This window comes from Tinamus guttatus, unplaced genomic scaffold, assembly GCF_059628265.1.
Source record: "Tinamus guttatus ecotype Peru unplaced genomic scaffold, ASM5962826v1 Tinamus_guttatus_pri_ptg000284l, whole genome shotgun sequence".
Lineage (NCBI taxonomy): Eukaryota > Metazoa > Chordata > Aves > Tinamiformes > Tinamidae > Tinamus > Tinamus guttatus.
Genome location: NW_028288818.1, coordinates 635978 through 659185, shown reverse-complemented (window position 1 = coordinate 659185; position 23208 = coordinate 635978). Strand labels below are relative to the sequence as shown.

The 23208-nt window shown below is 42.1% G+C and overlaps 1 protein-coding gene across 1 annotated transcript; it reads left to right on the top strand.

Annotated features, from left to right (window-relative positions):
• Positions 1–6546: 6546 nt before the first annotated feature.
• LAYN (layilin) lies at positions 6547–21579 on the top strand. Its single transcript, XM_088527395.1, has 10 exons — positions 6547–6745; positions 7443–7528; positions 10413–10472; positions 16505–16528; positions 17684–17976; positions 18772–18929; positions 19286–19324; positions 19687–19770; positions 20504–20606; positions 21169–21579. Exons 1-10 carry the CDS (start codon positions 6547–6549, stop codon positions 21491–21493), a joined length of 1371 nt encoding a protein of 456 aa, XP_088383521.1. The 3' UTR covers positions 21494–21579.
• The last annotated feature ends 1629 nt before the right edge of the window (positions 21580–23208 follow it).

The window sequence follows — 23208 nt, the reverse complement described above, 5'->3', positions numbered from 1 at the left end:
GAAGAATGTCCATGTAAGTTTTTTTAAGAGTTTGTCGTTTCTTTCTATGGAGCCTGTGAGGAATTTTACTTTCCACTGACCGTTTGCATCCTGTGCACCAGAATTAGCTCTGGGCAACAGATGAGAATTCATGAATGGGGAAACTGGATTTTCATGCCTGAGGCCTGAATTGTATTTGAGAGATTTAAAATTGTTCTAAAAATATCAGGCAATTGATGGGTCATTTTTTCTGATCTGAATGGATTTCCTTGTAAATCCTGCAAAGCCCAATTCACAGAGGCATCAATCTGGCTTTCTTTTTAAACTTCTGTTGTATGATGACATGTCAAAAGCACAAAAAATGTTCCCAAGGGACTGCATCAACTGCATCTTTTTTTCTCATAGATTTTGGTAAAGATTGTAGCTGAGCTGTATGATAAGCGGCCAATATTGAAAACGGGGCTTTGCTCTTCATATTAACAACAAAATAAGTTAATAAGAGGCATTAGTTAGCTGTTTACTGCCTGAGAGCAGGTTTTCACAGACTTTTCCTTGACTCACAGTATAATTGCCATCTCATTTAGTGGATTGTCAGCTCTCTGGACAGCACTGCTAGCAATACCAGCAATATTCGAGTCCTGCACACATATCTCTGCTGTGCAGAGATATCTGAAATAGTCTCAAGGAATATTTCAGCATTCTTATCCAGCCACACTAGAGGCTGCCACATACCAGGTACTAAGGAGATGACACTTGCTGCATGACATATCTTAAGTGCTTGAGAGTTTTTTTTACCAGAATTGTAGAGAAATATCCCAAGGCTTTGCAGAGAGAAAAGCTAAGATACATGTGGAACATGAGGTCATCACAGTGAACTGATCCCTCTTCTAGTGTCTTTACTTCTAGCAATTTTTAGCAGTAAAGATGCGCTTGGGAGGAAGTACCACAGACCTGAGTTTTCAGCTCTGCTGACAAAGAAGTGTCCAGGAAAATATTAAACAGATGTGACATTTTTACCCTAAAAGTGACAGCTTATGCACGGAACGTTGTTTTTTGAAGTTCTCTTCCTTAATGGTTTAGTCATTCAGGGTTTCATGAATAATCAGAGGCAGAGAAACTATGAATCCTCTGGGGATGATGTTGTGATTCTTGCCAAGGCACAGGAAGTTGCTGTTTAGTCTGGTTTGTTTTGCCTTCATGTATTTTTCCAGCAATATCATGAGCTAATATTATGATCTAATAAAAGATATGACTTCTTCCTATAAATCTTGTTTTCTTTTTATCCTTAACCTATCAGGGCTAAAATAACACTCCTACTGCAGAACAGCAGTAGGCATCATATGGCCCGCATCCCCTGCCACTGGAGTTGGTAATTTGATCATAGTTTCCATGTGGCTCAGACCCTAACACAATTAGGTCTCAGGATTTATTCAGTCACTTTCTCTCAGTCACTTTTGCTCAGTGAAGGCCAGCTTGATTTGGGGTTGATGGAGCACATCAGCTGATGGGACGTCTGAGCTGTCTCAAACGTGTCCAGGCAGGTCCTGCAAGTTACGAAATTCTGTGACAAAAGTGTGAGGCGCATGGATTCCACAGAGGGCAATCAGAGAGAAGTCTGAATCCCTACAACACCTCCTTTTGTTCAGTTACCTGTTCCCATAGTTAACACATAAACTGTAAAGCAGTAGTAAACAAAACTTTTCACCTGAGAAACCAGAGGGAGCAGTGAAATCAGTCATGCAAAATTCTTGGCAATTCATCCACACGGCTCTTATTTTTAAGGATGTCACTGATAAAGAAATACAGTGCTGAGAGCTTTTAATTTAATATTTTTAGCATCAAGCAAGAGTACATAAATGTTTTTGATAATGACAGTGCTTAAAAGAAGACAGAATAACAGAGATTATTGCAACTGTCTGTCTTCCCATTTTAATGACAAGAAAAACTGTCTCTTTTACTTAGGTTTGAACTCAGATCCTTCATAATGCCCTCACTTTTCACTGGCTTACAGGAAACATAGTCCTGTGTACTCTGTTTGGATAGTAACCAGCTGAGAAACAAAGCTTCAAATACAAAATCACAATGTGAGATCCCCTAAGCAACAGTCCATGAATAATGCTCCAGCTCATTCCCAGGCACATGCAAGCAGAAATTGTTAGAATCCCAGCAGCATTTGCAAAGAAGAAAAGCATGATGAATAACGAAGTATTGCGACCGACAAGATGCATGAGATAAGTGAGCAGACATTTGTACCTTTTGCTAAATGGTGCTGCTGGTTTTTAATCATTCTTAGATGGAAAACAAACAAACAAACAACCCAAACCGCTACATTCCAGTGCCTGGATGTAAACAGGACAGATTCAGAGCTCACTGAAATCAACGGAAATCTGTCCAAAGACTTCAGTGGGATTCAGATCAGGCCCCTAACTCAGCACAAGCATTCCTAGTTAGATTAAAATATGGGTCTCCTGGATCACCAGGCAAGCCTAGGCATGAACTACAAAGGGAAAAGAGTCAGCCACAGTTACTCTAGTAACTGCAGGCCAAACCAAGAGCAAACACTGTTCGCCCAAACACTTTCCTAGCAAGGGTCAGCCTTGCAGATTTTTTTTTCTTTTAAATGATTGAACACATGGAACTGAAAAAACAATGTTCAGATCACTGTCAGTAATCTCCTTTCTACGAGCCATTCAGCTTTGGGGGATGATGAATGACACACACCTTGTCTAGGTAAGATATATAAGCCTTAACTCTCGATATAAAATCAGTAGGGGTGAGCTAGTTCTGTATGGGAAATGCAGAACTAAAATTTATACTAAATTTTAATATGTTGATTGTGCAAAGATTTTTTTTCCCTTTTAGATTATATGAGTGACACTTTCTGGGCCTGAATAGAAAGTTTAAGAATCTTTATTTAAGAAATGAATCATTTTTTGATTAAGACTTTTATTTTTACTTAATTACTTAGTAACTCAATGGATATTCTGTAAATATCTCAATGTATTTACCTGCAATTTTTCTACCTAGGCATTTTACCGTGAGTACTGCTATTTTATTACGCGTTGCACACACGACAATATGGCCATGCTAATTACACTGATTAGTAAGGGTGGCTTTTCAAGGAAAAACCCTCATTGCTATAAAGGGCCTTTGGGTCCAGGTCTGAAAGCGCTTTGTATAAGCAGGCAAAGTGTGATGGTGCGACACGATTGTGTCATTCAGGGCCAGTGGATGAGATAAGGTGTCACTGCAAGTGTGCACATCACACATGTTGTCTCACAACTCCATGACTACCTCTACCATCTCCCAGATCTGTAACATTTGACTTCAGCAACTGTTTTACCTCAGTCTGTGAGTTCTCATTTTTCTCTCTTTCTGTCATTTTTCTCTCTTTCTGAGATAAGTCCATGCCGTTATATAGTAATGTTTAGCATCTTCTGCTGTGATTAATGGAATTCACGTTACACAACAGAGATTGGGAGCAGCTTACATTTGCTTGGAGTGAATCTTAATTGTTTGAGCACAACGTGTTACTAGAATTTCACTTAAGATGACCAATCTTTGTCGACTAAGGGAATAAAATAAACTAAAAAAAAGACTGGTGATGGTCTAGCATGCTATAAAATGATATAACATGGGTTAATTAACTTGGCTTATTTTATAACAGTCTTAGAGCTATTGCTATAGCCTTCAAAATTATTTCTGGTGGTGAAACACCTTTTCTTCTGCTCTGCCTTTGCTGTCCATGCAGTCAACAAGTAGGACAGGACAGCTCAAAGTGGGAGCAAACTGCATGGCAGCAATCCATCATCTCATCTATCTGTCCTCTAGCCAAATGGTAGTAGATTTGGGGTGTGTTGGGGCCGCTGGTACAGAGGAAAAGAGCAAAGATCAAATACAGAAACAAGGCTGGAAATGCAAAGGAGAGAGAGGCCTGCAGGGAACTGAGCAGCTCAGGAGTTGGCTGAACAAACAGTTGTTTGTTCGTTCTTTCTGTTTGCCTTTTTTTTTTTTGCACATCTGACTATGGTTCCTAGGTTCCCTGTATGGCAAAAAACAGGCTCCATATGTCAGTGTAGGGGGGTGTGCCTAGATCACCACAGGTAGCACAACACCCCAGATCACCCCCAACGGCCGTGACACAACCTGAAGCAGTTTGTTCACAGGCAGAAACTCCTGGCTTTGCCACAGAAACCTTTCGTGAGAAAGCATCCTCGCATCTGAAAGCAAGGGCCCATCCTCCTTGCAGAAGCCGCACCTGAGTGACCATGACAACAGAGCGTACACAAAGGTTGCAGGCGTGGGGCTGACCCATAGCCCAGGCAGGACACTCCGGCCCAGGAAGCCCAGGGATAGAGATGGGGCACCCATTTGTTGCCTTAGGAAACATTCCCAGGGGCATGTTTGTCCCTTAAAAGATCGCTGGGTACCAATGGATGGGCAGCTGTGCTAGTCATGAAAAATGGAAGGCAATGAAGAGCAAAGAAGATGGCCATTTTCCCCTTTCCATTTAAGCTTTTCAAGCTTCATTCAGTCCTTACTCTGTAGAAATTCAGTCTTTATCATCAGGATTATTACAAGGTAAGTTGCTTAAGGGTAAGTCCTGAATTCCATTTTATGCATTTTTAATGTCATTTATTCATGAGAACAAGCATTTCTTTTAATTGGTAGGCCAAATTTTCCTTATAAGCTCACTAAGAATAACCTTATAAGCTTTCCTTATTAGGTCTATTGAGAATAACCTGGTAAACTTATATAAAATATCTGCATCACATAATTAATTGCATACATAGTTTTGTTCTGCAGAATAGATTTGCTCAATTTTATGACTACCACAAATTAGTGGAAAATGTTTGATCAGCCTGACAGATGCCTACCTGCACTTCCTGGGTTCACTGTTTTACTTCGCACTCACTTCTGAAAAGATCTTCACGCTGCACCTACCACACTTGGATTTGTTAAAAGCAATTACTTTGTGAAATAAAGACTTTGGATTTAGTAGAATGACAGCAAGGGTGACACAACCAATGTTTTTCATTATTGAGAACTGTTTGTTTTTATAAGAGCAGTTAATGAGATAGCAGGAGTTAATACACATTATTGGAAGTGCTTTCTTTGTTTCTAGGTTTGAATGCCATGACCCCATTACAGAAGGAGTGCTTGGTTTGTAGGCAGTGTAGTTAGCTGATTGTATCCGCTGCTTCGCAATCACTAACTTCACTGCCATCAAAACAAGGCACAGAATTCAGTACTCCTACTGCAATTTCAGTACAGAAAATGCCTAATACCATCCTCATGCCTAATGTGAAATTATTAATAATGCCTTTTTGATTGTATCTTTTTAAATGAAAAAATTCAACCTGAATAGCGCTAGAACCTTCTGTAAGAGTTTATTTAAAAAAAAAACACAGAAACCCAGTCTTCGTAAAAGCAGACGTTGAAAGGCAACTGTCTCTTACATCAGCCTAGTTACTAGGCAGTGTAGTTAGCTGATTGCCAAAGGTAACAATCACTAACCACACAGCCAGGTAAAAAGGCTGGAAGATATCTCAATGGAAACCACATGCGCAGGAAGGCAGGTAGACTAACGTCTTTGCAGAGGTATGGAACTCACAAGTGAGGCAGTAAAGCAAAGCAAGTGAGACATACTGGTCTGCCAGTCACACATGCATGAGACACTGGTATCGCTGTCCAGCCATGTTGCTATTTAACTACACATGCACGTGTGATACAAAACTTCAGTCAGAATTGTTTGGTGTACAAGAAGAAACATGAGAGCAAACTGAAAGTCCCTTTTTTTTTTTCTGTCACTTACAGACATTAGGTCCAACTCTGGCTGTTTTCCTCAACCTTATGCTTGCCACTTCTACTCCTATTTCCTCTTAATAAATAAAATGCAAGCTTATGATTCTTTCATGGAAATGAATGCTGTCATTTATTCTGCCCACTTTGAGATCTTAGAGACTCTCTGCCACACAAACGCAGGCTAAAAGGAGGGTCCCACAGAAGGCATTTGCTCCCTTTACTGCCTTGCATGTCCACCCTGGCTGAGCTTCTCGCAGGGTCAGTCCCCAATGACTCACCCTGCCAACAGCTCCTGGTTGCAGCCTGACATTCCCCAAGAATCACTCTAGCAGCATGGACACAGATGTGTACATGGACACGGACAGCCCTTTGGTCTTTTGTTAAGGGCAGCAATACACAGCCTTGCCCTGCCTTTTGTGCTGTTCTGCTCGCGTCAGAACAAGCGTACTTCCCACCCCAGAAAGCAGCAGGAAGTTGCGACTTCACTTTATGCCTGCAAACAGCACTCAATAACCCCTACCGAGGCTCCTTGGCGTGGCATTTCCAAGAGGGCATTTTGAGAGCAGAGGGGAGGCGGACAACTGCAAAGCACCAAGAGACCAGGGACAACAATGTTTACACAAGCTCTCCAGCCCCTAACGCCAGTGCCAGGAGGGGAGAAAAGAAAAGCAGAGAGGATGTGGGCACCTACTGCGTCAGGTGACGGTTACAGGAGGGTGCATCAGGCACTGCTGTCCTCTCGCCAACTCAGGGATGGGGGACATGGGGCTGCAGCCTGGCCAAGGAAGACGCCGGGCCACCCTGGGGACAGAGCATGGCCACCGCTCGCCCCCACTGCCCGCCAGTGGCCTGGTCTTCACCGGCTCAAGCCCCAGTGACGTGGCGGCCGCTCGCACTTTCTGGAGCTCAGCCGCCCTCCCGCCGCACATCGAGTCCCGCCTGGGGCCTGCTGCCCTGAACCGTGAGGGGACCCTGCCTGCACCTCCGGGCCCACGCCTCCCCTTTACCACCTCCTGGCACCCCACAAACTACCTGGCGGCCCCACATCTTCCCCAAGGCCCCACAGCTCTCCCGAGGACCCTCACCTTCCCTCCAGCTCCCAACCACATGCACACACTTTCCTCTGGGCCTCATCGCTTCTCTGGGGCCCTGCACTCCCTAAGTTCCCCCAAAGCCTCCCCAGGGCTGGTACCCTAACAGATGGTGGTACCCAACACCCTTTTCATGCGCTTTCTCACTAATTCAGCCCCAGGGCAGTGTTTGCGAGCAAGACTGGAGCGATTAATCTATGCTCTCTAATATTATTATTTTTTCCTCATGTGATTTTTCTTTCAGGAAGGAGTACTGTTGTACAGGGCCCACCGCTTGTCAGCAGTTAAGTATCAAGTACTGCCTGCCCCAGTTTGCTAAGCCTTCACCAGGTGCCTAGGTGGAGGGATTTACTCCAAGGAGTGAATACGAGCGGTGCCAAAAGCTCTGGATGAGGCGGCAGCCTCTGTACAGGGGAGATGCTTGGGCTGGTACCTGCTGCCCTGGGGACCCAGACGAGGGGTCTCAAGCTCTCTGAGCCGCCCCAACATGCGCTAGGCATTACGCCCTCTGGGAAGCACAGTTCTAGTAAGAACCTCGGTCAATTGCTTCTCATTCATTGTATTTAGAAACTGAGAAAAACACTGAGAAAGAGAGAATCTTGGAAGCTCACAACATGCAGAAAACTGAAGAAAAAGAAAAATATCTTCAGCAGGTAAGAACCACTGACTGGAGTATAGCAAGATATGCCTGCTACTGAGCTATTTGATTCCATCTGCTGTCCACTGAATAAATAGCATCAGTATCCCTTCGTATGTCTTTAGGTTCACACTAGACTCTTATTTTTACATGGCATGGAAATCCCCAAAGACTAATCAGGTGTTTATTTTTCTAGTAATCTGGAATACAGACTCTGGAATGTATAAAAGAAAAAGCCTTCCTATGCCTGTTGTTTTCATCATCTGAGAGTCATGTTTTAAATTGGTTTTTATTTTCCAAATAACTACTTTTCATTAATGACAGAACCAACTGTTAAGAACTGTATTGCAAAGTTGTGTGCGTGACAACTTTTAGGGTTCATTTCTGCATTTTGCTGAGGCTCTGAGGGGGATTCACAAATCATTTTTCCCTCTCTATAATTAATTTGTTCATAGTGTGCTCATAATGTCTATTCCAGTTTAGTACCTGAAAGTAGCCAAGTGACAGAGTCCATTTTCAAAAAAAGATTTTGTTGTTGTTTTTTGGAAAATAAACAGTGCCACTTTCACATACAAAACCCTGGCATGAATCAACTGAAGTACAGCTCAAAGAATCCGTTTATTTCTTAGTTGTCTTTCTCAGTTATTAATAGATCTCTCCATTAGCCTCTGCCCAGCAGCAGCTAGTGCCAAGAGTTCATTGAGCGAGAGATGCGGGAAACTTGGTAGTGGGTTGTTATTAAATAAACTTCCATAGGAATGCTTCTGCCATGGCCTGTCACTCAGGCATAGTTTTAGGTGATGTTTTTAGACTGGTATAATGCAAGAACTGCTTGACTAAGCCACTTCACCTCCTACTCAGCTCCAGAAGAAACTGCAGGGTTCAGCAAACATCACAAAAATTGAGTTGAAAATGCTACCTTTACCTAATTTTGATGCAAAATCTTGCTGGTTTGCAAACAGCCTTTCTGATATCAGTGTAGTTTTACTTATGTCAGTTTGCCCTGGCACTGCAAAATCAGGAGTTTATTTAACCATATTTGTAGACTCGGTAATTGGTGAAAGGATCAGTAAAATTCAGCTTGCTGTGAGGTTTATACTCAAGGCTGAATTTTATTTGTAAATGAACATTTTGAAAAGCAGTATATATCTACATAATACTTGTGCTCATAAGCTACACTGCCTGTTTTTTGAAGACTGCATGATTCATATTTATGCAGTGAAGCAAGCATTTAATTGTCCAGAAAAAGAAGCAAAATAAGCAACCTAGTGTTCACATCTTTGAGGTCCATCTCCTCCAAAACAGTGGGGTTGAACTAGGTGGATAGACTTTGGGGTTTTTCCTGCTGCTTTGCCAAGGGAAAAAAAAAAAAAAGTTTTGGCAAGCAACAGTTGTGCTGTGCTTGCTTTCGAGACATTGATATACGCTGCAGATACCAACCTTTTCTGAAGTCACCATTAATATGGCCTGTAAATAACAGTCCATATGTACACCATGCATGCGATTCACACTAGTAATGGAAATCTAAGATACCTGAAGTCAAGTAATAACATTGCCAGCCTAACACTATAATTACAGTATATTTTGCCAGTTTTAGTAAAATGTTCTGCGTTTTTAATGAAAAGCCTCTACTCTATATTTGGGAAACAGGCCAGATGTCAGCAATCTGCAAGAGGTGTGGAAAGGCGCTGAGGTCTGCAAGTCTTTTCTGCAAGTCAGCAATCCTCTTTTTCCAATTAATAAGCCTGTAATGCATCTGATCCATTAACATGAATTAGCCTTTTTGCTGCATGTTGGCTGAAGCTAGCAATGGTTCCCTACTTTTTCAGTTCATCTTTTTATAATTCAGCAACAATAGTGATAGCAACATTTTGCAGCTTTGGGCATCTGGCAGCTATAAATGATTAATTTCAATGAGTAAATTACTTTATACAACTACAGAACATGCTACAAGCCTCAAATAAGTCTAGGAAAATGATAAGTAATGCACTGAATGCAATAAGAATAATGTTCACATGACTATCAGTCACAAGTGTCATTTTCTGCTCAAATACAGATTGAGACCTGACATTCCGCTCTTACTTACTAGGAGAAAGTACAAAACTACAAACTCCTCAAATCAGCATAATCAGCTAAATGCATCTAAAACAGGAATGCTTAGTTTATCTGAATAAGATCTTTATATTGCTGTGTACTTTTTTTTTAATCCTACTTTTTCCTTTAATATTGACCTTACTTGACTGTTTTCAGTTTCTGCCTTCTAAAGTTGTGCTTTACCAGCTTTTTATCATGGTAGTGTTTATGTTTACTAGGGCCATGAGGCCACTAATGGGCCTTAATGGTCCTGAAGAACTTCACCTGAGGTCTCCTCACAGCCCCCTGCTTAGGTAGGTCTCTTTGCTATGGACCTGACTGGTTTTCACTGGGTTATATCTGACCCTGGTCATTACAGCTGGTTTGTATTTGTGGATTCCCTTCCTCCTTTGTCTTTAGAGCTGCCTTATTGCAACAACCTTATTTAACTTTTGGTTGAAAGGGATTGTCCTTTTTGTTCACCTCTCTGAGGTATGGCACGGTAGGACTTCTTCCTTAATTTATGCTTTAAAGAACTTTTGTTTTCATGGTAGTAAAGACTGGCTTACCCCAGAGAGACATTTTTGAAAAGAAGTTTTTGCTGCTTCCACCTCTCTGATGAAAAGGGGTTTTGTAATGAGCCATTATGTATATGGGAATCCTGAATTGCCTTAGTTTGGTCAGCTCAAGATTAACAAAGAATTGTTTGCTAATGTTTATGTTTAGATATATATATGCCTATGAAAAATATATTTTCTTTTAAATATATATAAATATAGAACTGTATATTTTTTTCCTTGGCTTATTGTGCTAAATTTATATTTTAGGCCAAGAAAAGAGAAGAAATACTAGCTTTACTGAGGAAACAGAGAGAACAAAGGATTGCAGTAAGTCTGACTTATTTTCTGTTGCATTCTGCGGGCTGGTGCAATCTTACACTGTAGATAAGGTTGTAAGTCTTGTAGTCCAGCATATGAAAGCTCTTGGGGTATTGTAAGGTATGCCATAGTCGATGTAGTCTTGCAATAACAGAAAGTCAGCTTGAACTCTAGTAAACATGGGGAAAAGTTGGCTGTAATGAGCAGATTTCCTAAGTGAGGAATTCTTTAAGCAATGTGCCTCTGAAAGTGTCAGGCCTGACAGAGGCAAAAGGCATAGAAACTAGGTGAAGTATAAAGCACCAGTATATGTTACTGTGATGATTTCCCATATTATCTGGAAACCAGATTATAAGGAATGGCCTTGAAAATAGCCTTTTAAAAAAATATATATGCTTAAATCATCTTCATAACCTATCTACTGTAACTTGAGTTGTTTTTTTCTGTTGTTGTCTCAAATAACTTATTTTTCTCCAATCAAGTACTAAAACTTCTGGGTTTATAATAGAGCTATAAAACTACTGGCAGGTTTGGCATGGTCTGCTCTCTAAAAAGATTTCATAAACCAAATCTGGACAATAAAAGGAAGAAATCCATTTAGGATTTTTATTATCAGCAGTGAACTCTAGATTTACTAGTTTATAATATTTTTTCCTTGGTCTGATTGGAAGCTTATTAGGAAAGGAAAATTCTAGAATGAGGTCTATATTATATTAAGGCAGTCCTTTCCTTCAGTTGCAATTTGCAAGATACAAAGCAGAGATGGATGTTTCTACCCCATATAAGGATAAACACTTCATCTGAAGAGTTACAGATCTTGATAATACAATTTAATTACATTCAGTAGAAGAGAGCAGAACTGAAGTTTTTAAACTGATGAATGTAGTGATCTGACAAGGGACTTAGAAAGCAAAATTTCAAAGCATACTTTCAGGAATGACGTGCTCCTTTTGGACATCAAGCCATCTTTTATTCCTTCAGATTTGAAATAGATTCATATTAAGTACTTTTTCAAAGTTCATGAAAATGCTGAAGGCCATGAAAATTTCCAAATGGAATGTATTAAAACTAGATCTGGAACAAGAGAATTTTTACAGTTGTGATGCAGTATCTTTATTGGGTTGTATACCCTGAAATACTTGGGTATCCTTTTAGGTTGGAGAGAGGAAAAAAAAAAAAAAAACTCTGAATTATTTTCTCATGCTAATGTAGTCTTTTGTTTCAGCATTTCTATAAAACTGTCTTCCAGGATAGGCAGTCTAAGTTTAGAATGAATTAAAGAGGTAACTAATCAATCTTCTCTCTTTTTAGAAAGAATTGATTTCTTGTCCGTATAAACCAGGGACCAAAACAGATCAATTAAGGTGATTAAAGTACTTAAAGTAAGGATTTTACTCTGCATAAGTAGCCAGGCCTGGTTTGCAGCAGGGAGGAGGGATAGAAAGATGTTATTTTTTCAAAACAATAAGAAGAATTTAAAATAGCCATGCAATTTTATTCTATACTATTTCTTATGATAAACATTAGAGACTGAAAGGCTAGTCTGCCTGCTACTGCTCTTCTGTATTTGCTTTTAAATACATAATAGGCATGGATATGTTATAAGCACAAACATAAATCATTGAATTCTCAGTATGTTTCATTTATGTCTAATTATGAACTAGAGAAAGGGAATGAGACCTTAGTTATTAAAAGCAACTTATAAAGATTTTAGTTTTATGTTTTGGTTCAAAAGCAGGAAGTCTGGAAGAAGACCACAGCCGACCAAGTATTTTAATGCTTTTTCAGAGGGTTAGAAATGGCTGAAAGCCTGCTCCTTTCCAAACCATATCTTTATCAAGTAAGGCAAGAGATCAAAATGACCTGATCTTTAGTATTATGTGGTATTGGTGTTCTTTTTGTTGTGATTTTGTAAGACTTAGTTTCCCAGTGTCTGGCCCTAGTATAGATCCAGAGGTAGATCACCATAATAAGACATGACTTCATGCTATAATATGTTGTGTTATGACTCATTCACTTACTCTTGAAAATATTTGGAACTCCAAGCCGGTCTTGCACACACTGACACAGATCTGCATCACCTTTAAGGGGACACAGCGTAGGAGTTTAATAATTAACCCAGAGTGGCAGTTTGACCCTGAAAACACTTCTGCCTGGATGCATTGCAGCATCCTTGCATGGTGTATTGAAACCTGGCAAAGCAACCCTTGAAGAATATCTAAGGATCTTGGAACTGTGTGGGATCAAATGCTTTGAAATACATTTCCCTTGGGTTTAGGCCGGTGACTTAGGCCTAGGTGCTAAACCAGGTGGTGAAGGCTTCTTTAACTCGTAACAAACATGCAGCCTGAGGCCGCTGACAATCTGGTTATGTTAGGTCAGACAGTTTCCTTTCTGGGTCTCGGCTCTGACCTCCTGTAATGATGTAAATGGTGTTCTTTCCCATTGTCAGTATGTATCTTCTAAAGTAAACAGGATGCCAGCAACTGTCTGACAGGGACTATGTAAGCAGAAACTCAAGTCTAAGGTCATCCCCTGTTATTTTCAGGCTCTGGGATTGAGAAGGATTGGAGAACAGCTCTAAACGCAAGCAGCATGCTTTAGCTGCAAGGAGTGTTGCCTGTTCTCTTAATCTGTTGTTGTGAAAGGGATTCTCTTGAAGCAATTTATTTACTTGGCCTCCTAAAAGTTACCACTCATATAAGTATTAGTCCTGTATTATCTTTATGCTTGCTAGTTGATTCTTTTCACATATGCTTTTTAATCTGTGCTGTGACATTGAGTTCATTTCTTCTTAATTTTATCAGCCCTGCTATGCCTATCCAAAAACCTTATTTTCTTTTGCCAAAGTTAATGATCAGTCAAGTGGGAGCTACAGGCATAGTGTTAAAAATGCATTTGCCCCATGGGCCAAAAGATTTAAGATGCAGTATAAGTGCTGAAGAACTATACTCAGTATGAATTTTTTCGTAATTGAGGCGGGGGGGAAACCTATCTCTTTCTTAAAAATGCTGACGTGGTACCTCACAGTCTTTGATTCAGCAGTTTCTTCTTTTTAATAAATGAGATTTAAGTGAGGCCATTCTTTCCTCACACTGGCACCGTTTTAAGCAAGACTCTGTCACTGAATATCCATGCTTCAAACGCTAAGCAATGAATCTGTAGCTTACATCTTCCTTCCAAATTAACATATGGATATGAAAGCTGGGAAATGACACAAATTATTTTGAAAGCAAACGCTTCAAGAAAGTACTGGGCTTTAGATGGAATTGCTTCTGAGCAAGACCATAGTTGCCTCCAAAGCTGGCTAGAAGGAAAAACAGAAGCATCTGGAACAAGTGAAAAGGTTCCAGGTGTCATGCCCTCTGAGATGGGTGGCTCTAGGGGGAGCAGGTACAAGGGAATGACCTGCAGGACCCTTCAGGTACTACAGAAGGAAAGTAGGGGTAAAACTGTGTGCTGCAAGTGACATGAGATGGCAGTGAGAGAGCTGAAACTTAAACAGCAGTTTATGGCTTGTGAACACTCTACTGTAAATTAGCTAATGCTATTATATTTATTTGATGCGGTTGTGTATCATTGAGGGTGCATTGTACTGCTCTGTCTCCATACTGAAGCAAACTATTTGTAGCACAACGTATTTATTGATGGTACATTTGATTGGCTGCAGTTACTGCATCAGTAAGTTTGGGTGTCTGATCTGGTTCTGTTATTTCCAGCAGGAGGAAGGTGTCTGATCTGGACCTTGAGGATCAAGAAGCAGTGAAGGCCCTCAAATAGTTCAGCTAAATTGTCTGATGGGGAATAGTGCTTCTTGGTTCCAGAAACAATATCCTGCTCGCAGGAGCATGCTGTTTTGGACTTGAGGCTGCATACATTTCTGGTTCGATAGCATTTCTAGTTGTTCCTAGCTTGACAAAGGCTGTGGATAGATTTGGAGTTTTTTTTTCAGTCTGTAGATTTTTGTTTTGCAGAGTTAAAACAATAAATGTTTAATTCGAAGACTTGCTGAAGCAACAAGTGCCTCTGAGTAAAATGCTCTGTCCTAATGTGGAATCACGGATCTTGTAAACAGTGAGTGCTGGTGTTCTCCCCTGACTCTGCAGCAGTGACCAGCGTAGGCCAGTAGCTGCTTGCTGATCGTGAGCCCTTACCCAGGCTGCTGCATAATGGAAAGCCACAGGATGGTCAAGGCCCACCGCCCTTATGGAAGCCATAAATCTCCCCTGAAGGCTAATGTCTTCTAATGCTTCTTACTAAGTGGTAAATATCGCTGCTGCTGTGTTCCATGGAGATATGTTGATGTTCTTTAGAGCCATTAGAGAAATGCCTTCTGAAAGGTTTAACATGCATATATGTTAGGAAAAGAACAGGCTGCTAAAACAATTAGTGGTGGTGAGTTTTAAGCTGTGTTATGAAATGAGCACAGCTGTAAAAGCCAACTTTTTCTTAAGTTTCTTCGAACAGTAATTATTTTACTTTAATATACAGAACAGAAATATTTTAAAACAGCATTTTTTTTATGGCAAGTGTTCTTCAAATAACAGATCTACTTAATAGGGGCAATGAAGCCTTGCCCCATAAAGACTTCAGGATTACAGTGCAAACTACAGACAGCTCAGATGCTTGCTTCTTCTCCGTATTTGGTATGTCAAATTATAGCAGTATAACGGGAAACGCCGAAGTCGGATGCTGTTGCTGTGGCCATTTCACACATGCGGTGCAGATGCGGGCAAGGCTGTGGCCTTAGAGCAGCTGCCTGTGTGCTTCCTGCCGCCAGGTAACCCGCGATGCTCCCTTTGAGAGCCCTGAGGGCTTCACCGAGGCGGAGCCGCGCGGGCTGCGGGCGGCGCCGGGAGGCGGCGCCGTCCCCTCCCCGGGCGCCGCTGTCCCCGCGCGCCGCGCAGCGCAGCGCAGGGCGGCAGGAGGCGGCGGCGCGATGCTGGGGGCCGCGGCGCTCTGCGCTGCCGCCGCCGCGCTCGGCTGCGCCGCGGGCGCTCGGCTGCTCAGCGGTAAGCGGGGAGCCGCGGGGCGGGCGGGCTCGGGCTGCCCCTCTGCCGCCCCCTCGGCAGCGCCTCCGGCTGCCTCCCGCTCTCCCGGCGGGCGAGCCCGCGGGCCCGGCCGCGGCGCTTCTTGCCGCTGCCCCGCGCCCCGATAGGAGCGAGGCTGCCTCTGCGGCGCGCTGCTGCCCCTGCCCTTCTGCCCGGGCTAGCGCTTGGGGTTGCGAGTCTGCCCTGCCTGGTTTTGCACAGAGGAGCTTCAGCTCCTACGTGGAGACTTACTGGGAGTAAGTGTGCAGCAGCTGCGAGCTGGACCTGCGGGCTTTGGGGTGTAGTCTCCAAGTGGGGCGGGCTAGGCTACTTCGGGAGGAATGTGCTGGACCACGCGTAGTGCAGAATAGCCAGACAAGGGGCGGCAGCGTATCCCGAACCTAATCATGTAGTGTGTTCAAGATGAAGCCTGATCATTGCTGCTCAAAAAGTTTCCTCCTTGGTTCATGTTAATCCTACCCGCAGAAGTCAGTCCATTTCTAACTCTGGAATGCCGCTGTCTGCAGCGGGGTTGCTTTTGTGGCAGCAAGCTGCAGAGCTGCCACCCGGGAGGGGGGGCTGGAGCTGCTATTTCCTTTCATCGGATTTTCCTTGGCAGTGCAGTTGACTCTTTCCTAGCCTTGTGTTGCCAAGGCTTTCTCCAGTCAGCAAGCTCAGAAGCAGATCCAGCGTTTGCACTGAGGAGGTAAGGGGGGAATACAAAGAACCCTTTCAGCCTTGGTTAGAGGCCCATGTCCAGTGTTCTTGTTACCTAATCTACACCAGTGAGATCACTGTTTGGAAAGTTCATTTGGAGTGAGTGGACTGGAATCAACTACTTCTTCTTAGCGATGAGCAAGGGCACGTTTGGCCAGCAAGGCAGATGTTCTAGCGTATGGCAAAAATAATTTGAATATCAGGAAAGTACCCAGCTACAGTTCATAGGTGGCACTGCTTCTAGGCAATTGCTGCAAATTTATAACATGCTTTTCTCTGTGGCTTTCGCAGCAGCAGTGGACATGTCCCTCAGAAGAGGTAAAGTCTCTTGCCTTTTGAACGAAACATGCATTTCTTAAATTAGAAAAAGAAACACACCTTCTGCCTAAAGATACTTTCTGAGGTGATTTTTTTTGTGGCCCAAATAGTTATATTTTTCCCATGAAGCGTTAACATACTCTCTGGCTCTTTGTACTTAAGTGCTTAAAAAATTGGCTGTAAAATACGTTTAAAATTCCCATGCTCTGTGTAGCCATGCAAGAAGATGGAGAAAGAGAGAAGTAGAATATATCCAACCTGTGTGAATTTATAATGACCCGTTCACACATGCCTTTTGTTCTGATTCTGTAATGGCTGCTGCTTTTTTCCATGTAGTTGCTGGATGCTTTTTCTTTTCTCAAAGTATTTAGAAGATTATACCGCCAGCTTAAATAGAAATATTTGCTAAGTAAAATGGAAATTTGTTTCCACAGTCTAAATGTTGGAACTCTTCCGTGAAATACACAAGTACATAAGTTTTGGATTATCTGTCTCTTCACTTAGAATCATTACTTTCTTTAAAATCAAAATAAGCTGCTGCTTCATGCATGAGGAAAAATCTTGGCTTATGATGGTCTGAAAACAGACTTGTTTATTTCCTGACCAGCCAGTAACTTCACAGTGGAGCACATTGCTTATAAATTAGGCTGTGTGAATGGATCTTGATATTACTGCAGTAGATTGCATACAGGAAGTCTGTACACCACAGAGGGTAATTACTTCTGCTTGTGTAAGGGAATCTCTATTTCAAGCCACTTAAGTTCTTTTTTAAAAAAATTGCCCCCTTGAGCACTTGTGGGGCGGGGGGGGGACTCTAATGTTGCACGTGTCAGCTTGTTCTCTGGCACAGCATTACTTCTGTGTAAGGAACTCCTGGGGTCTTCAAATTGCAGGGAACTCATGGGAGAGCCGAGAAGTGCAGAGCACGAAAGCGCTGTGCTGTGCAGATCAGCCTAAACTGTGTGCAGGAAGCAATCCAGGGATGCCTTGTACTATTTCAGTGATAAGGGAGGCCATGTTACTCTTTTCACCCCTGCTGCACTCTATAAATTGTCCTAGAGTGCAAAGCTTGGCCAAAGAGAAGAATCGGCATTCACTTCTTGTTCGAACAGGCACCATTTCTGTAACAGGTTTCCTTCTGTTTCTGCAGGGCAGACAGTTTGCCGGGGTGGAACGCAGCGGCCGTGCTATAAAATAGTTTACTTCCATGATGTTTCACGCAGGATCAGCTATGAAGAAGCACACCTCGCCTGCAGAGCTGATGGCGGCCACCTAGTCAGTATTGAAACAGCAGCAGAACAAAAACTGATAGAGAAATTTATAGAAAGTCTCCTGGCTTCTGATGGAGACTTTTGGATAGGGCTTAGGAGGAAAAAGCATGATGTAGACAATAGCACGGAGTGTCAGGACCTCTACTCCTGGTCAGATGGCAGCTCGTCCAAGTTCAGGTAGGTACTTGAGCAAGAGACTTGACAGCAGCCTGGGGAAGGACCCACTTCACCCCCTTGGAGCAGGTGGAAGCAGTCCTCTGGAAGGAACTGAGTAGTAGTGTCTCAGCTGTGCTTGCTCACTGTCTCTGCAGGCAGTGATAGCCATTTCCACAGGGTACTCCTCAAGTACCATAAGTTTTACTTCCTCAGTGAAGGAGTGAACAAAACTGCCATGAGTACTATTCAGTTTAAAGCTTCTTATGGCATTGAGATATTGAAATACTTACTTGGGAGTTAGACCCAGATCTGCTTCTGCTAAGGAACTGATATAGCTTTGTCTTTCATTAGTGGGGCATAGCTTGTTTGCATGAAGTGATGTAGTTTGTTCCCTTGGCAGGGGACTGAAGGGGAGCACCTGAAGGGCTCTGTAATGATTGCAAAATTATTGCTTTAACACTTCCCCATGTTTAACATCTTGGTATATCTGGAATTTTTTTTTATGGACTGGCTTTCCAAAAGTGCTTGGCATGCAGAATCCTGCTTGTTCAAAAATCAGTGCCTTTTGAACTCTCTTCAAAATCAGGGCATATAGTCTTAAAAGACATGTTCTTCTGCAACATATAAAATGCCTCTTTAGTATTCATTATATTAGATTGCTGAATAGTGAAAGCCTACTTCCTTTGTCCCACTTGGCAGGATTGATTCGGAAGAAATACTCACAAGACAGTTTTTGCTAATACGTTTCTAGGCAGAAGCTTCTGCAGCATCATGGAAGGTTACTGAAAGTCTGACTTGACATGTTTGTTTTCCTAGGAACTGGTATGTAGATGAGCCGTCCTGTGGGAGTGAAGTCTGTGTTGTGATGTACCACCAGCCATCTGCCCCACCAGGTGTTGGAGGTCCTTATATGTTTCAGTGGAATGATGACAGATGCAACATGAAAAACAACTTCATTTGCAAATATTCTCTTGGTAATGAGCCATTCCCAATCTTTAAAATCCAGCCTGCTCCCTGTCTCCAGGAGTAGCTATAAGGAAGGTGTGATGGTGTGTATGGCAAGCCCCCAGCTTCACTGGGAATACCTATTAGGAGACAGACACTTTTAAACTGAGGCAAATCCTGGGGAAAACTACCTCCCTATCCAATAACCATAGCAACTTAATTACATGAGCTGTCAGGATTTTTGTTAAGTGTTTGATATCTCAAACAGGGCCTGAAGGAGAGGGAATGCAAAGAAGGGTACTTGGTTTCCTAGACTGTTGATGGTAGATGTGATCTGCCCCTACTCAAGATAATAAGGAGGTTATGTGTCTCTTTTTCCTTTTAGAGAAGCAAACAAATGCTGCAAGAGAGAATTCTGAAACAGGTGAGTTGCATAAGTTTGGTTTAGCCTTTTTTAAAAGATGCGTTAACTCTTAGAATTATTCCATTAGCATTCATTATCAAGGACCCTCACACACTGAAAGCTTCATGAGCAAAGAAGCTTCTTTGCAGTTTACATTTCCCTCCTGCTGTTCAGTAATCCAAGCTGGTGCAGTAGTGTTGCCTGTGGATGTAGTATGTGGACCCCCTACTCATGCTGTAGAGACTTCAGCAAAATAGTGCTAAGTTGATATGCCTTGTATGTCTTGGCAGATGGAAGTCTCTTCCATCTCTTCTCACTCTCACTTATGATAAAGCTACCAGCTAAGATCTGCAATATGATATCCACTAATACCTTCTTCCCAGATATTGCAACAGAGCCAGTGAAGCCAGTGTTGCCAGAAGAACACCATAAGAAATATGCTAATGGAACACTTAAAGAAGCCCAAGGTAAGCCCTGTGGTCATCAGCTGGCCCCTTCTCTAGCTCTGCAGGCCTCCATCTCACATGTGGCTGCCAAGTCAACATTTAGATGTGGAGTATTTGATCCACAATATGGACTGAGTTTAGACAATTGCAGCTGAAAACTTCCCCCATAAATCTTTACCAGTACAAGCAGAAAGAGCTTGCTTTGAGTACCAAAATGTTTAAAAACTAAAGCTGCGTAAAATACTTGGGCCTGAGAAAAAGTACTTTTAACTTACTGAATTGCTCTGGAATGTGAAAACTGGTAATGTTTTCTTAGTTTACTACTAAAAGAAATTTTAAGTATTCATTATACTTTATTTCTCCCTTCATATAGATGGCCAAAGAATAAGATGTTTAGAAGTTTGTAGGTCATAAGACCCTCCCTGCTCTGAAATCCTTTGGATGGGGATTCATAAGCTTTTAAAAGAACAGTGCATCTTGTTAACTTGCACTACCATTGCCTTCTCACAGTGAGATGGCAGTGGCTGCTAGTTTATCTTGAAAACTTCAGGTTATTTTACTTACTAACTACATATCAATCTGTATTGGAGTTGCTGCCTTTGAGGAGGATTGGTAGATTGTGAACAGGACTTGAAGCCCTTTGGGGTGTAGCGGTGCTGTGTTTAATAACTTTTTTTCTATAAAATTCTATAAAGTGCATGCCGAATAGATCTGAAAGTAAATAAAAGCTGGAATTTCATATTTTTACCCCTAGAGCCTGTTCTGAGTCTTGCCTACATCCTTATTCCCAGCATTCCTGTGCTGCTGCTACTGATGGTCGTTACAGCCATCTTCTGTTTTTGGCTTTTTGCAAAGAGGCAAGTGACATTGTTTAACAGGTGAACTTGGGTGTCTTGTGCAAACAATCATTCTACTGCCAGCTTAAGGATTCTGTAAAGTAACTGCTTTCAGCCACAAATATATGCTCGATGGGGAATAGTTAAAACAAGATGATTTGAAGTGTTAGTGGTAAAGCTGGTTTAAAATCAGATTCCTGCAAAGAGAGCAGGAGATACTCTTTGAAGAAATCAATATTATTTGCTCCAGAGTAATGACCCTTCTTCTACCAAGCTTTTTTTGGTCTTCCCTCCTTTTCCCTGTGTGCATGGCTGCCTTGGCACAGAAAGGGATGTGGTGCTGGCTGTGCCAGACCTGACCCTCACTGCCTTGGGATGCCAGGGGCCAGTGCAGGGCCCAGCTTCCCATGGGCTGCCCTAGGGGTGCTGCCTGCCCCACATCTGGAGCTGCAAGTGATAGCAAACTTGCTCTATCTGGGCTCTTTTGTCAGCTCTGCTGAAAATCTTTAGGTTATTGAGGTACTGGTGTTTTGTTTGGTTCTGTACATGAGCACATTAGGACCTGTTGCTTCCTTTCTCTAAGGAAACGGGAGCCAATAGATACGAGCCCAAAGGATGAAGATGCCTGGCTCTCTACCCACAGGAGGAACAGTCCGAATTTGGAGGTTTACAAAATAATTAAGAAGCAATCAGAAGCGGATCTGACTGGAACCAGGCCTGACATTAAGAACTCATCATTTCGCACACGAGAACATAAGATGCTTGACAATCTCTCTGGGGATTATGATGATGTGGCAATGAATACACCAAGTGGCTTTGTGACCAATGATATCTATGAATTGTGTGGAGATCACGTGGGAAGGAGCAAGGAATCAGCTTGGGTGGAGAATGAGATATATGGATGTTAAGGAAATGGACAAGGAAAGTCTGGAAGGTGGATCCCAAAGTGAATATCAATGCAAGTTTAGCCTGCCTACCTGTGCACTTGTTTTAATGACTATGTGTGATATTGTATCCTGATTTTGCATCATCCCTGTATTCTCTTTTGAAAGAATATGGACTTTTAAAGATCTAAGACAGAAGAACATACCTTCCTTTGTATCACCCTCCTTCTGCACCAGGAACACTGTGTTAATAATCTTGATTACTTATGTTTGCTGTCTAAATTTCTTGCACTTCAAAGGTGAAAATGTCTTTCAAGCTAAAGAACAATCTAAAAATACATACTTGAACCAACTTCCTCATCTCCAAACAAGTTAAAAGTCAAAAGTCAGTTGCTAGTCATGCTTGTTTTCTCATAGGTGTCCCAGAAAGCTGCTGTGGTTGTAAATGTGTTGCTACTTAGATGCCGCTCCATGGTCCAGCTGTATGGTCTCTATCAGCTGCTTAAAACACTGAGAAGCCTTTCACAGGGAGAAGAGTAGTGTGGTGTCTGCTCCTAGTCTGACTGCCAAGGCCAGATATATGAGTCACTGCACATAACTGTGTACTTAGTTTACACTGGTAGCTGTTTTTCAAAGAATCTCAGTAGGTGCTTTGGCATAGGGCTCATTGTGTCCCTTCACTTATCCTTGCCAAGGGAATTGCAAAACAAGAAATGAAGAATTTATCTCTAATGCTAAAGGAGGACAGTGAGGTATTCTGAAAGGTTCTAGCTGGTCTCAGAAATTACTGCGGTCTTTTCTGTTCCTAGTTAAGTGTCCTGAAAGGTATCAGTTTGGCTAAATGACAAATTAATGCTGGTTGCTTATAAAAGCAATAGCCATTTACAGTTTTTTCCAGGTTTTTTTTTTTTCTCCTTGAGCTTGTGACCTATACTAAATCCATGAAGACAAGTGCTCTGATGTTAATCTCCAGAGATGAATTTTTGACAAGGTAGGTAAACATAAGAAATTGGATTATAAACAGTGGTTTAACTGGTCATACTCATCAGTTATGAATGCTTTGTCTCAGTGCTACGGGGACTTTTCTGATCAAAGAAAAGGAGTATCAAGGTGAGATACTAAGGATAGCTCATTGAATTTCTTCGCTTGACAGTAGGAGGGAATGACTTAATTTTTTAACATTTAAGAGATCATCTAGGAAACCATACTTGATAACTACCATTTTGCTGCTCCTTTGGAGGAATAGAAATGCAAGGGAGCAGTCTAAAGCTGTCATACAACTAAGAATTAATTCAGGTTGAATGAGATTTTAATGTTAAATGCCAGCAACAAGTAAGAAATTAACGTGATTCAACTAGAAAAGAACTACTGGTCTGTATTTCACTGCTCAAAGAAATTCTAAGAGTTGTAAGAGGGAAAAGATCTCTTGCAAATAAATGAATAGGCACAGTCCATTCCTGAGCTGCCTCAGTTGGCTCAGGCTATAGCCACCATGCAGCATTGCTCTGTCCTGTTCTGCTGCTTAAAGCTTTTCATCCTGACCTGAACACGCTGGTGATACATGGAAGATCGGAGTTGGGGGCACAAGTTTGGCAGCAAGTTGCAGATTCTGAGGTCAAGTCGTGGGTTGTGAATCACTGATAGCAGCAGAGGGGTCTCTGGTTTCGGTCACTCCAGAGTTAGCCTGCGTTTTGTGTGTGAATTAAGCTCTGCTGTTAATACTAGAGCAAGGAAAAAGC